We start from the raw sequence: 12,789 nt of genomic DNA on the forward strand, positions 1-12,789 counted from the left end.
AGTTTCTCTATATACAGCAAATTCATGGAATTTATACAAAAAGAAGGCTTTTAATTTCCCACATCGAGAGACATATTTTATTGGCCACTTTTCACATCAGACTGGAGGGGTTTTTTTTTTTAAGAAAGATACAAACATTATAACATGTACAGTTTTGACTGTGCTCCATTTTTTGCTCGTTTTTCTGAGTCCTCTGTTGTCTCAGAGGAAGTGGCTAACCCAAGATTGCAGGCACAGTGTCAAAGGCAAGGCACCACATGTATCCTAAAATGAAACTCAACGTATCCGAAAACACCATAGGTTCTAACAGTTCATTCTAAAAGACTGATAAAAGTTAATAAATATATTTACTGAATAATTATAAAACATGCTTGAAAACAACCAATAAAAGAGCTCACATTTGGCTGACAATTAATTTCAGAGGAAAAGAGAACTAGTGGAAGTGTCATAACTCTGTTTGCTTGCACAAATTCTGACTTAAAACTTCAAACAACTGCCTCATGCTCTGTGACCTACTACATTCCATTATTGCTGGATGTTAGCAATCTGTTGTTACATTGATCCGTGACAAGCTGATATACATCCTATTTATACAGAAGCTGACACTAGATTCATCTTCTGCTTCAGGACTGTAAAGAGTTTTTGTCCTCTCCGGGTATGTGTTGTCTTAAGGCTTGCATATTATAAGCCCAGGCCCGGTCAACACCCTCTCCCTCCACTCGAAATGGTGTCCAATCACGGAAAGGGAAGCGGCCAGCAACAACCAAGGCATCATCAGGAAGTTCTGCCAGTAATTTCTCCTGCAGAAGAGTGAGCTGCAGGACATCCCAGGTATAAGTGAACACACACACACACACACACACACACACACACACACACACACACACACACACACACACACACACACACAGAGAGAAAGAAAGGGATGAAATAAAGAATGAGGAAGAGAATAAAATATGGATTTGACAAAACAAAATTGAAACAGCAAAGGACTTACTACACTTGGAGCCAGAAAAACTGTGACATTCTTACATCCAGAGAGATCAACCTGCAAAGACATACACAAGGAGAACAGCCTCCAGTAAGTCACATTATAGTAACAACGACCAATGATATTATCAACAGACAGAGATAGGTATATTTTTTAATTTACTGAGGCTTTATGGCCGAATCATACTAACTGTGCCGACACCCATTATTAATGCCCCAAAAGTCAAGCCATGTAGCAGCCTGGCTCCTCCTGTCTGTATCCCAGTTCATTTTTCTAACTAATATATCAGTCTGGAAATGCTCTTTGTATCAATGTTTCCCAGGAGGGTGACTCAGTCAGCGACCAGAGGGGATAACTTACAGTTTTTAAATTGAAAATGGCAGTGGTAGAGCTAAATAAAGCTATAAAACGGTAGTAGCAATGCCAGCAAAGATCAAAGAATTGCAGCTCGGAGAATATGCCAATGTATACAGCAAAGGTAAATATATTAGTAGGAAATAACATAAGTCAATGTTAAGTTTACGTTCATTTAAATGCAATGGTCGGAAACCTTCCTCAAGCATTCCCAGACCCTATTCACAAAGTGAATGGGTTTGGTGAAACCAGGCTAGGGACACCATGGTGGATGCATAGAAAATTGTAGGGAGCCATCACAAGATATTGACGTACCTTCCATAAATCCTCCCGGCGATAGAATACCTTCCCAGAGTACCCTGCTCTCCATGCATGAAAGTTAGCCAGCCGCACGAGCCAAGGATTCAACTCATAGCCAATAGCAGGAGAAAACCCCGTTTTATAGGCTTCCAGTACCTACACACATATATGTGCACACACGCACACACACACACACACACACACACACACACACACCGCACACACACACACACACACACACACACAGACACTTAACATATACTGTATCTACATAGGTTGCTGTTCAATGCATGCAGACTAAATGACAACCTCATACTCACAATCCTTCCATCTCCAGAGCCTAGATCAGCCACACCTCCAGATCTTCCATGTAGCAATGTCATCACATTCCGCACTTGCGCCCTGCTAGCTGGCAAGTAAGGCACCTGACAAGGGAAAGAGTGTGTGATTATACATACAGCTAGCCCTATGCTATTATGCAATTACAAATGTGACAACCACCTCATGCTGTACATTCATCTCACATAACCTTAATGTAACTTTAACGTGTCACATAACCTTGTTGCATAGTGAATCGAGTTACCTGCAATTTTAAAGGAACTTTGCGGAACCCTGGCATGAGGATCCCAGCCCACATGCCATAAACAGCTAATCCTGTTCCAGCAGTGACCTGCAGGACACCCCAAACACCCAGACGCCTTTCTCTGAACTCTGAGAGCAATTCATCTGGGCTGTCTGTGTCCATGTCTTAAATAAAGGCAAAAGAGGAAGAACACTTTGAATGGTTCAGTTAAACTGTAGAGAAACATGTCAACAGGATCAATGTGTTCCTTGCTTAGACAAGCCGTTCGATCATTTTGAAAAGACATTGGAATAACATGGTAATTAATTACATTTAACGTAATAACACGTACCTTTGCACGGTTACTACCATGGTCACACCGCAGTGTTTACTCTGTGGATGAGCATGCAGTTTATTATATTTCATACATTTAGCACATTTAGTCATTAAATTAGTCGGTGTACCAGTCTCTATATTGTACAACATTTGCAGGAATAGGAATAGCCTATCTGCATATCTGAAATCTTTACTAACCTTAGAGAATGTCTAATAGACGGGCTCTGCTAACCTTCAGGAGCAAGCTTTTCGGTCCATCCCGAAATCATACCGTAACTCCCGACAGAGTGAAGCATTTGTGTTCCGACCAAGTCTGTAAACTATGTATGAGAGTGGGGCGAAAACTTGTGCACTATCATCCAGATTGATTGCATGCATTCTGTATAAATAGGTATATATTTAAGAATTTATAAAATATATGAAATAAAATATTCGTAAGACTAAAAGACTCGAGACTCAAGGTCGAGTTAAAATAGTACGCTGCAAGCTTGGATTATTATTATTATTTTTTTTACACTTTGAATGTATGAAGGCTGTAAGAAGATACCGATTCAAGTTCTATGGATTTCTTGTTGAGAAACGAAAGTTCCGCCCCTTGATTGGTGTGGCCTTTGTTCATTGGTCTGCGGGCTGGAGGTTGATGAAGCATCCTGGTCCATCCTCCTCTGACGGGGATGTACATGTTGCAGTCACGAAATATGTTTGAGCAAAGTTGACATATGGGACCTAAAGTAGAATCTATATTTGTATCGCTTCTTGCGGCCTCGCTTTTGGTCGCACGTGAGAGCGAGCAAATATCTGGCGATGACGGTGGCTGGTGAGTTCAAAACAATTGGCTAGCTTAGCTTACAAATCATGCCTGGCAAAGTCTTAACCAGTTAGCATACGATAACGTCGTCTTGTTCGCAGCATTCGTCTTCATTGTGTTTTAATAGGCGACTTCATGTAGCGCATACAGATCGGACTGTGTCCATGCAGCACGCAGCATGTTAGCCAGATCTGTGTAGCGCTGCATGAAGTTCGATGAGCCTGATGTGTTTCTGACAGGTCATCGGGAGGCGACAGCCTCACAGACGAGGGGCCCTGTAACATCGATATCGAGGACCAAACGACTCTTACATACTCACAGTTTCTTCAACAGTAAGCAGATGTCACGGTCCAAACTCTGAAGAAAATATTATTTTGTCTAATATGCCTTTTCATTCACAACAATCAATAACTGAGATGCAACTGAGCTAAGGGTTAGGAAATAGTTACTTGTGTTTATTTTTTCTTGTCTATTTTTACAGATATGCTTACACAAAGCCTGTGATTCTCAGAGGCATCAATGACAACACAGTAAGTTAAGGGGGATTTCATTTTTGCATAATTTATATCCTTATTACAGTAGGCTTACTTACTCATAGTGAGTTGCTTTGTGATATTTCCAGAGGTTCCAATTCATGTGTTCCAAGTACAATCTTCTTAGAGAGTACAGTGAGAAAACAGTCAGACTGAGCACAGCAAACACACATTCCTACAGGAAAGGTTGGTTCTATCTATCTAAACAACAAAAGGACATCAGTGAAGCATGGTAGATATTGGCAACTTAAAGAAAAACTTTGCTTTTGCTTTGCTCACACATTTTATTTTTTTTCTGCTCTCTCTGCAGTTGATGTTACCTTTGAAGAGTTTGTTAAGTTCCTGCTGACCCCTCAGTCTGTGGACTCTTTAGGAAGTGGTCAGTGTCTCACATTGATGTACCTTTGTTTGCATGTGTGTGTGCATGTCAGCCAACAATTTTAGCATTGGCCAGCTTTATGTGACTAATTTCATGGAAGCTGTACTTTTGCGTTCCTTGCGTTTGTTTCAGAAACTCTATACTTCTTCGGAGACAACAACTTCACTGAGTGGCATGCCTTGTTTGCGGAGTACAATGCTCCCCCTTATACAATCCCCTACACCAGCCCAGCATACAGCTTTGGTATAGCAGGTAGAGTACACACTCTTGACTCAGTCTTTTTTAGCAAACACGGTTCTGTTCTTGAACCTCTGTTTCTGACAAAGAGGGGAAAAACAAAATCACTTCAATCATGATTCTACTGTCCACCTCGAGCAATCCAGGTGAAGTGATTGTCCTTTTTGCATGCACTGTTATTGTTTGCTGTGATGATTTTCAGATGCTACAGTTTAGTCTCTCTTTTCTCTATCACAGGTCCAGGCACAGGTGTTCCATTTCATTGGCACGGGCCAGGCTATTCTGAGGTCATTTATGGCCGTAAGGTATAGACATATCACTAGTCATTTATCATGAGTGTTGGCCTGGTCAGTCATAGCCTACTGGCTTGTGCCCTTTGCCTTTATTTTGAAGAGTGTGACATTTTCCTCAGCGCTGGTTCCTGTACCCTCCGGATGAACAGCCAGAGTTCCACCCCAATCACACCACCCTGACCTGGGTCAGGCAGTCCTACCCAAGCCTGGGGATCAAACAGAGGCCTCTGGAGTGCACCATCCGGCCAGGGGAGGTTAGGACAGATATACACATTTCACAGTCACACCAAGACCAAATGTGTGTACGTGTGGAGCTTATTTTAGTTCTGAATTATTTTCTATGTGCATGTCTTTTTTATGTTTCTTTAGGTGCTTTATTTCCCTGACCGCTGGTGGCATGCAACACTGAATCTGGACACCAGTGTATTCATCTCTACATTCCTTGGTTAACTTCTCTCCTGTCAAAAATGGGTCCATGCCAAAACTTACTGACGTGTGTGTGTGTGTTTATGAGCATATGGGTCAATGAGAACATGTGTATGTGTGTTATGCAGAACTGAATTGCAAAATAAATTAATTCAATTTATAACCAATTTCATAGCTCTCATTCTTGACATGTGTGGAGGTCATATTATCTGCTTAAAGAATTCACAAACTTACCACAAAATATGTGGTCAAGGTTTTATATGAAAATCATAAAACAACTATGATACACATATACTGAATTGCGTAAATGTCACATTGACAAAGAATGAGCATAAAAACTCCATGCCTGTAGATCACCTTACAGCATATGGATTTATGTGGGAATGAAAGACCACCATCTCATTTACTTGAAAGGGCACTGGCTCTGAAATACAAATTGGCTGTACTTTGAGTGGGACGTTTAGCAGCCCAGTCAGCATTAGGATGGGTAGGTGGTTTATGCTTCATTCAACCTGACTCACCTCCTTAGTTAACAAAGATTGCTACTAAAGGCAATATCAGTCACCAGAATGTGAACATAGATTAGAAATGCCCTCATTGCATAGACTTGGATGTCCGAGAGATGTCCCTCAGCACAATGATATATCAATCACACGCACGCACACATCTGAGGGGTATACAACAAAGAACAAGATTAGAGGTGTGATGAGCCTAAAGCCAGAGGTGTATTCAAATTCAACAAACAGGCCAATTTTAGTGGTGATTGCATTGTTGCTCACCTCTTTTGTTAACAGTAACATTTCAAACAATCTGAAATGTTTACACATGTTTTTTTGTACAAAAAACAAAAAAACATGTTCGCCATGAATGTTCACCTCTGTTTTCCCAATTGGACCATATCTTTTTTTTTTTTTTTTTTAAACAACATAACCACTAATCTTGCTAGCTTTATCGTGTAACCCCTGTGTGTGTTGTGTTTGTAAATATTAGGTTGAGGTGAGCTCCCTGGTGAGTTTGCCTAAACTGCTCAATTATATAACAGCAGAAGGCCTGCTGTAGTGTTGCTGGACATTCCCTTTCAATTCATTTCTTCCAGACCTGCTGGCCTGCAATATAGGTCTCCTGGACCGTCAATGCATCGTCCAACACAACAAAATCTGTAAACACACAAACATACATCTTGATCAAATCTACTATGTGTGTATAAGGGATATACACAGCATACCAGGGAGCCAGAAACACACGGACACAAATACACATCCCGACTGACCTGCATCAGTGTTGAAGTCCAGTGTTCCCTTGCGATGGTCCAGCCCTAACGACTCTGCAGGTCGGAGAGAAGCAGCCTCCAGGGCAGCCTCCACCGAGCAGCCTGCCAACGGTCCACAGACAGCCCAGCTGAAAACAGCTGGTTACCTTTCTCACATGATATCTTACAGGGATTTATTCCCATACTGAACGGCAAGGGACTATCTTAACGTAAAGTGAAGAGTTTCCTATAACTATTACACACTAACAATCAAAGATCTTAGGGCAAAGCACTATCAGCGTAGCACTCTAAAGTCCTTGCTAACAAAAAAAGATGTACCAGTACTGTCAGTGTGTGTGCATACATTAATGTGCACACATGCATACAGACAAACACTCACCTGTTGCTTGTCTGAAATGTCTCACACACATGTTCATTGTAGCTATACTACCACACAGTGTTTTGGTCCCTGTAGTGAAAGAGTTATAAATGGTCTATTAATGGTCACATCGATATAGGATGTGATATACTATGCTGGTAATAAGTTTGTATGTTAGAGTCAGGTGGCACAGACCTGCCACATAGGCATGAAGACCCTGGATGTCGATCTGTTGCTGGCCAAGAGTATGGCGACCAGCAGGAAGACCCATCGCTGGAACAGCATCAGTGACCAACACCAACCCTGTAACACACAAACACAGACTCGCACGTTATATCAAGACTGACACATAATAAGAATGCTGTTATGTCGTGCCCCAGGAGCTGTTATATATATGTATGTGTGTGTGTGTGTGTGTGTGTGTGTGTGTGTCCATGCATGTGTGGGGGGAGGCTGTCTTATGTTACTGTTGAATGACGAGAAAAAGGGAAGGTCTGCCATGTGCTCCAGATGGAGGATCTATCGGTAGTTGTGCTACCTTAGTTGTGATCAGCATGAGGGCTTAGTGAGAGTATGTATACTGGTAGTTTTAAAAGTGTGTTTCCTTTAGTGTGTATATGTGTGCTTTAATGTAAATGTGTGCATGCGTGTGCACCTGTTGGATGTGCTCGGTGTGCAATACGCAGTGCTGCGGGGTGTGTGTGTATTCCATCAGCAATCATTCCATAGAAAACCCTCCGTCCCGGAGGCACCTTGTCACTAGTCAACAATCCCACAATGCCTGGGTCCCGATGGTGAAACTATGACAAGAGGGGTAAACCAATTACACACCATAACATCTTTTTGTAAAATCCCAAATACTTTTTTTACAGAGAAGAGGCAAAAAAAGACAGTTCTCTCGCATCTCACAGTAAGCAGAAAACTATTACTGGAAAAATTGTTATGGCTAACTACGGCAAATTTATATTGTTTGAGATGGCCCTATGTTAATGTGCCATGACTTACAGGCAACATAGCATTGAAGAGGTGAGTAATGAAGGAAGCCCCCTGAATCACAGCTTCTTCAGCCTGAGATAAGTCAGCCATAGAGTGGCCTAAAGGGACAAAAGGTTCAAAAGCAAAATCCACAAATGTGAGCTTTCAATATGCTGAAACAAATCAGTGTAGAAAAGAGCAAAGGGGACTGCCTCTGAACAACCTATACAATATTAAAAAGGTCAAAAATAGGTCAAACGGTTAGATTAAAGGGACAATTACAAGGCAACAAAGAACACTGAAATAAAATAACAATGGCATCATGGAAGAGTCACCTTCTTATTCACTCACCCACAGACACAGTAATGCCCCTGCGCACCAGCTCCTGGATCACCGGCCCACTGTTGGCTAGCTCAGGTGCCAGTGTCACCATCGCCACGTTATCTAACTTGCCATAGATCTCCAGCAGATCAGTTACCCCTGCTTCAAAGGAGCGCAGGAATTTTGGCGGGTGTGCACCTCTCTTCTCTTCACTGATAAAGGGGCCCTCAAGGTGCACACCTAAGGGGAGAATTATAAACATTGTGGGAGGAGATTATGGCAGCAAATAATAAAAAATAATAAAAAATAAATAGACTGTACTAAACCTGGCCTATGCTTTAGTGTTTCTCTAATAATATACTTTGCAATTCACAAATCTCAGAGGGAAGTTGCATGAAGCACAATGATTAAACCCAACCCAAAATGTGACAGTTTGTTTTATTTTTTTTTATGGAAATGCTACACTCGGCAGTAGTGCCAAAGAGAAGATTGAGCTATCTGTGGAGATTAGAAAAAGAGGCAGAGGATGAAGTTAGTTCCACAATCTTACCAATTACTCCTGCTCCAGAGACACCTCCATTCTGAACTTCGATCTGGGGAAGAACCTAAGAGTGTGGGGAGTGGGTGAGTGTGTGAGTCCCAGGTTAACTGAATGAGTGAGTCATATTTTCATGTCTGTAACAGGCTACAGCAGATATCTGTGGGTATATGATGACTACCAGTTGCCATGTCATGTTGTCCTGGCCTTATATACTGTTATATATACTTATATAATATACTGTTGGGCTCAAATGATATTGAGTGTACCAGCCACCAAGTTATTGCTTTGATGTCAGGAATGTATAAACAAAATGGGTAGAGACTATTCATTATCTGCCCTTAATGAGGAGCCCATTGAATTCCCTGATTAAGTCAGAAAGTGAGCCAGGTACTGATCTGGTGATACCTGGCTGTACACAGATGAAGGTGAGGTAACAAGGGTGGGACAGAAGGAGGTGACGCCGTGTTCAAGAATCTTTTTGGCCACCAAGGCCACGCCGCCACTGATGTCACCACTGGCCAGGGAGAAGTCCACACCATATCCACCTACGAGGCCAAGAAAGTCATTGCATTATCAGTGGTATTCTCATATCCAATCTTTTTATTTAGTGCAGAAAGATGAGTATGAATGTATAAAAGTTTCATAGGAACTATGAGCGCTGTTGTCGATGAACATTTATTGGTATGAGCTTTATTCAGAAGTCTTAAATGGAAAAAAATATATCTGCACTAATGTGAAAGAGCATAGTATGATATAATACGTAGCGATGTATATTTGAGGTTTTATTGTGCCTGTCCAAATAAGAAGATATTCTTAGTCAGGAGTAGGAAAGTCTTACCATTAATCTGTACATCTATGAACCCTGGGGCTATGATTCTGTTTTCACAGTCAATTCTCATGTCTGCAAACCCTTTCTCATCAAAGAACAGCTTTTCCGGATCAAGAATCTTGCCTTCCCTTACCCACAGGTCCTCCCTAAACATAGAAGCATACACATATTTATTTTACAACTGCATAGATCAACAGAACCTACATAAGCAACTCATAGCTTCGAAGATGGCCCTGCAGGAGAACAGGCGAGCGTGTCTGTACCTCTGTATCTTGTGGTCTCTTAGGATCCTGCAGTTGATAAACTGAGTGATTGGAGCATTTGAAACGCTGTTATTAGATGGCATCCTGAGCGACCAGCCTGGACACAATCACTGACATCAAATAGGGCCTACAGTCGATGATACATGTCATTAGAGAACAACACTGTCTATGAAAGTGAATGTGCTATTAAACTTTACGATCAATACACACCCAAACGCGAAAGATTGACTTTGACCCCAATGCCAAGAAACTGAACACTCTGGACACTCAAAACACATTAGCCTACTCGTTACAGTAAGGTAAGGTAAATGTAAATGGGAAACAACTACAGATCACCTTTTCATAGGTTACACATTTTGTTCAAAACCGTTTTCAGTGCGACGGGATTTCATAGCGTCCCAAAATCACAGTAGCCTAGTAGAAAATGCATTAGGCTACTTCCACAAAGATAGAAGCTTGTCTTCGGAGGCGACGTGTTGAATTAAACAGATAATATGTCAAACTAGGTTTCATCAAGTCAGACAGGCTAAGGGCTGGCTGGCAAGCCACTCACCTCAAAACACTCCCGGCACGCGCGGATCTGCACAAATAGGAAATGAGGAGAGTCGTGTGTCACGCGCAGAGTCAGCTGACCAGGGGGCGTTCCCTAATGAAAAAATACATAAACACAGCATTCCCCCTTTAGGCCACATATTTGCGCCGTGTTTGAAGGCTGTTAAATGTGTTAAGCCTGTGTGTGTGTGTGTGTGTGTGTGTGTGTGTGTGTGTGGCGCGCCCGTGCGTGTGGGGTGTGGGTGATGAAGGAGGCGTTTTGGAGTTAGTTGACAGTAACTGACAGCTCTCTAAGACAACCACCCCCCTGGTTATGACTCCCACTCACCTGCGTCAGTGACACAAAAGGAACAGACCCCTAGGTCAGTGCATTTTTGCACACATGATGATAATTAGAGAACATGTATTTATGAATAATAGGCTAGTGTTATTATGTGTGTGTGTGTGTGTGTGTGTGTGTGTGTTCTCACTGACGCAGACCCTTACAGCAAGAGTTTGCCACAGGTCAGAGGTGACACATTGAGCTAATTGAATAGCTTAATTAAATGTGATGAGTTGCGTCATTTGGCCAATATATGACGGAACAGTGAGGGGAAAAAAGGATCCTCAAACACACACACACACTCTGTGTTACACTCTCACACTTGTGATGGGAAGTGAGATGTTTTGTTGCATCTCTGCTCCTCTCTAAGGAGTAAATTGCCAGTACCATGCAGTAGTTTTATAAATATTTGGCCAGCATTAACATGTTTACTTCCAGTAATATAACATTGTAGTTTGCAAGTAGGCCTTATTTATCAAACAATCAGTTTTTATTGACACAAAATGCCCTGTAGACTATACCCTAAATGCCTTAACAGCGGGTCAAATGTATGTATATCGGTTACATTATTAAAACAGGTTTGTACTAATTGAATGAGACTGGAAGTAAAGCTTAATCACTCTCAGGAACTCTCATAGCAGGAATCAAAGCCCATGCTTCAAGGGCAATTGGTGGACGATAGAAAATTATTAAGGTAACCAAACTGCACAGTTCCGTCCAAATAGTTTGGGGTGTTTTTCAAAATTTGGACAACCTAGTAGCCTACATGTATGAATGAAGCAAGTGGCACATTGTATATTACTGATATAACTATATAACTGATAGGCTACATTTTTTTTATCAGAAGCACTTGTGCTTTCCCTACTTAGCTGCCTATGTCTTTTTTGTTATTTAATGTTATGGTAAAAATATTTGTCTTTTTTGGCCTGCAAACCAAAAAAGCAATGAGGTTAGATTTGGAATATTTAGATTTAATTTAATTCAAAGGAATGTAATCTAGAATTCTTGGACATTGACAATGATCTTATCAAAGTGGACTAAGAAGACTTGGTGCCCTTCTGTTCTCCTCTGGCACCGTGTGGGCGGACCGTGAACGAGATCTGTCAAATTTAGAGGGGTACAGTCATGTACCTCTGAGAAGCGTCTGAGGACACGCCCTTTCGCTGCTCCTTAAATAAATAAGTGCGCAGCAGAGGACATTATGGGAATCCGTCACGACGGTGGATAAAAGCTTCATTCAATATGTTTTGACATTTCTTTAGGTGTTGAAAGACTTCATTAAAGAGTTGATATTAGGTTTTCTACTTTACGTAAGGTGTGGCTGTGGCTAGCTCTTAAAAGTGTCTTTCCAATAACCGTAATTCAGAGAGGTAGTAAGATGCAGGGCGCAAAGACCTGATAAGTTATACAAACTATTTTTAAAATACCAGAATTGTTGGTTTTGCTCAGTCTGCATGTATTTCGCTTTTTATGTTTCATCTGCTTTGGGATTGACAACATGAGAGTTTATATTGCGCTCACGCTTATGTCTTTTACTGCGCGCTTTGGAGTGTCCCAGTATCTTCTGCGGGTGCGTCCATCTCCCAGTGATCACCTGCCCGTGCTGGATCTGAAGGAGGACTTAAACCGCGATGGGGAACCCTCTGAGGAAGATCTCTCTGTGCCAAACCTGAAAGGCAAACTTGGAGACAGTTTTGATTCCACTCGAATGTCGATCGGTCCACCGACTCATGGAAATCTATCCCTAAAACATTCACGCATCAGTCTCACTGGACACATGCCGCGTGAACTGAGAAAGCTGAACTTGAATGACCGCATGTACGGCCAACGTCTCAAAATAAACAAAATAAACCGTCAGAAATTCCGCAGGTGGCTCTGGGCACACACGTATTGCCCCGTCTTGCCAGTCTGGAAGGACCTCGGGGTGCGCTTCTGGCCACGTTACATCAAAGAAGGACGTTGCACTCGCAAATATTCATGCTCTGTACCAAAGGGAATGTACTGCAAGCCTAATCGATCTGTTCACGTCACGCTTCTTCGGTGGCGTTGCCAAGGCTCTTCCAAGCTCCGGCGTTGCTACTGGATCCACGTACAGTATCCCGTAATCTCCAAGTGTGAGTGTTCGTGCTGAACACCATT

The 12,789-nt window shown here is 41.9% G+C and overlaps 4 protein-coding genes across 5 annotated transcripts; 2 read left to right on the top strand and 2 right to left on the bottom strand.

The window, feature by feature from the left end:
• Nucleotides 1-48: 48 nt before the first annotated feature.
• On the bottom strand, nucleotides 49-2,846 carry antkmt (adenine nucleotide translocase lysine methyltransferase). 2 transcript variants are annotated; one of them, XM_048246331.1, is made up of 7 exons: nucleotides 2,742-2,846; nucleotides 2,560-2,600; nucleotides 2,229-2,392; nucleotides 1,966-2,070; nucleotides 1,661-1,801; nucleotides 998-1,048; nucleotides 49-815 (listed from the first exon to the last, which is right to left on the bottom strand). In XM_048246331.1, exons 3-7 carry the CDS (start codon nucleotides 2,388-2,390, stop codon nucleotides 624-626), a joined length of 651 nt encoding a protein of 216 aa, XP_048102288.1. In that variant the 5' UTR covers nucleotides 2,391-2,392; nucleotides 2,560-2,600; nucleotides 2,742-2,846; the 3' UTR covers nucleotides 49-623. The 2 variants fall into 2 exon arrangements, with proteins under 2 accessions (XP_048102288.1, XP_048102289.1); XM_048246332.1 differs by lacking the exon at nucleotides 2,560-2,600 and having other exon boundaries at nucleotides 2,742-2,832.
• Nucleotides 2,847-3,174: 328 nt separating this feature from the next.
• On the top strand, nucleotides 3,175-5,386 carry jmjd8 (jumonji domain containing 8). Its single transcript, XM_048246330.1, has 9 exons — nucleotides 3,175-3,360; nucleotides 3,591-3,683; nucleotides 3,833-3,881; nucleotides 3,974-4,070; nucleotides 4,195-4,263; nucleotides 4,396-4,515; nucleotides 4,738-4,805; nucleotides 4,913-5,047; nucleotides 5,163-5,386. Exons 1-9 carry the CDS (start codon nucleotides 3,263-3,265, stop codon nucleotides 5,241-5,243), a joined length of 810 nt encoding a protein of 269 aa, XP_048102287.1. The 5' UTR covers nucleotides 3,175-3,262; the 3' UTR covers nucleotides 5,244-5,386.
• A 74-nt stretch (nucleotides 5,387-5,460) lies between these two features.
• amdhd2 (amidohydrolase domain containing 2) lies at nucleotides 5,461-10,323 on the bottom strand. The gene is made up of 12 exons (XM_048246329.1): nucleotides 10,113-10,323; nucleotides 9,777-9,903; nucleotides 9,523-9,659; nucleotides 9,090-9,229; nucleotides 8,694-8,748; nucleotides 8,174-8,383; nucleotides 7,853-7,941; nucleotides 7,503-7,647; nucleotides 7,043-7,150; nucleotides 6,869-6,937; nucleotides 6,490-6,591; nucleotides 5,461-6,376 (listed from the first exon to the last, which is right to left on the bottom strand). Exons 2-12 carry the CDS (start codon nucleotides 9,857-9,859, stop codon nucleotides 6,303-6,305), a joined length of 1,212 nt encoding a protein of 403 aa, XP_048102286.1. The 5' UTR covers nucleotides 9,860-9,903; nucleotides 10,113-10,323; the 3' UTR covers nucleotides 5,461-6,302.
• A 1,825-nt stretch (nucleotides 10,324-12,148) lies between these two features.
• nog5 (noggin 5) lies at nucleotides 12,149-12,781 on the top strand. The gene has a single exon (XM_048245004.1). The coding sequence runs from the start codon at nucleotides 12,149-12,151 to the stop codon at nucleotides 12,779-12,781; it is 633 nt and encodes a 210-aa protein (XP_048100961.1).
• The last annotated feature ends 8 nt before the right edge of the window (nucleotides 12,782-12,789 follow it).

This window comes from Alosa alosa, chromosome 6, assembly GCF_017589495.1.
Source record: "Alosa alosa isolate M-15738 ecotype Scorff River chromosome 6, AALO_Geno_1.1, whole genome shotgun sequence".
Classification (NCBI taxonomy): domain Eukaryota; kingdom Metazoa; phylum Chordata; class Actinopteri; order Clupeiformes; family Clupeidae; genus Alosa; species Alosa alosa.

What these genes read in the sequence shown, in the direction of transcription:
- antkmt (XM_048246331.1), bottom strand. Translation starts at nt 2,390, where the DNA reads ATGGACACAGACAGCCCAGATGAATTGCTCTCAGAGTTCAGAGAAAGG. An exon ending in AAGTTCCTTTAAAATTGCAG is followed by an intron (nt 2,071 to 2,228) that starts GTAACTCGATTC and finishes TTCCCTTGTCAG; the next exon opens with GTGCCTTACTTGCCAGCTAG. An exon ending in GCTCTGGAGATGGAAGGATT is followed by an intron (nt 1,802 to 1,965) that starts GTGAGTATGAGG and finishes ATATGTGTGTAG; the next exon opens with GTACTGGAAGCCTATAAAAC.
- jmjd8 (XM_048246330.1), top strand. Translation starts at nt 3,263, where the DNA reads ATGGGACCTAAAGTAGAATCTATATTTGTATCGCTTCTTGCGGCCTCG. An exon ending in TACTCACAGTTTCTTCAACA is followed by an intron (nt 3,684 to 3,832) that starts GTAAGCAGATGT and finishes CTATTTTTACAG; the next exon opens with ATATGCTTACACAAAGCCTG. An exon ending in GCACCATCCGGCCAGGGGAG is followed by an intron (nt 5,048 to 5,162) that starts GTTAGGACAGAT and finishes ATGTTTCTTTAG; the next exon opens with GTGCTTTATTTCCCTGACCG.
- amdhd2 (XM_048246329.1), bottom strand. Translation starts at nt 9,859, where the DNA reads ATGCCATCTAATAACAGCGTTTCAAATGCTCCAATCACTCAGTTTATC. An exon ending in ACACCGAGCACATCCAACAG is followed by an intron (nt 7,151 to 7,502) that starts GTGCACACGCAT and finishes TGTGTGTTACAG; the next exon opens with GGTTGGTGTTGGTCACTGAT. An exon ending in ACATTTCAGACAAGCAACAG is followed by an intron (nt 6,592 to 6,868) that starts GTGAGTGTTTGT and finishes GACCGTTGGCAG; the next exon opens with GCTGCTCGGTGGAGGCTGCC.
- nog5 (XM_048245004.1), top strand. Translation starts at nt 12,149, where the DNA reads ATGAGAGTTTATATTGCGCTCACGCTTATGTCTTTTACTGCGCGCTTT.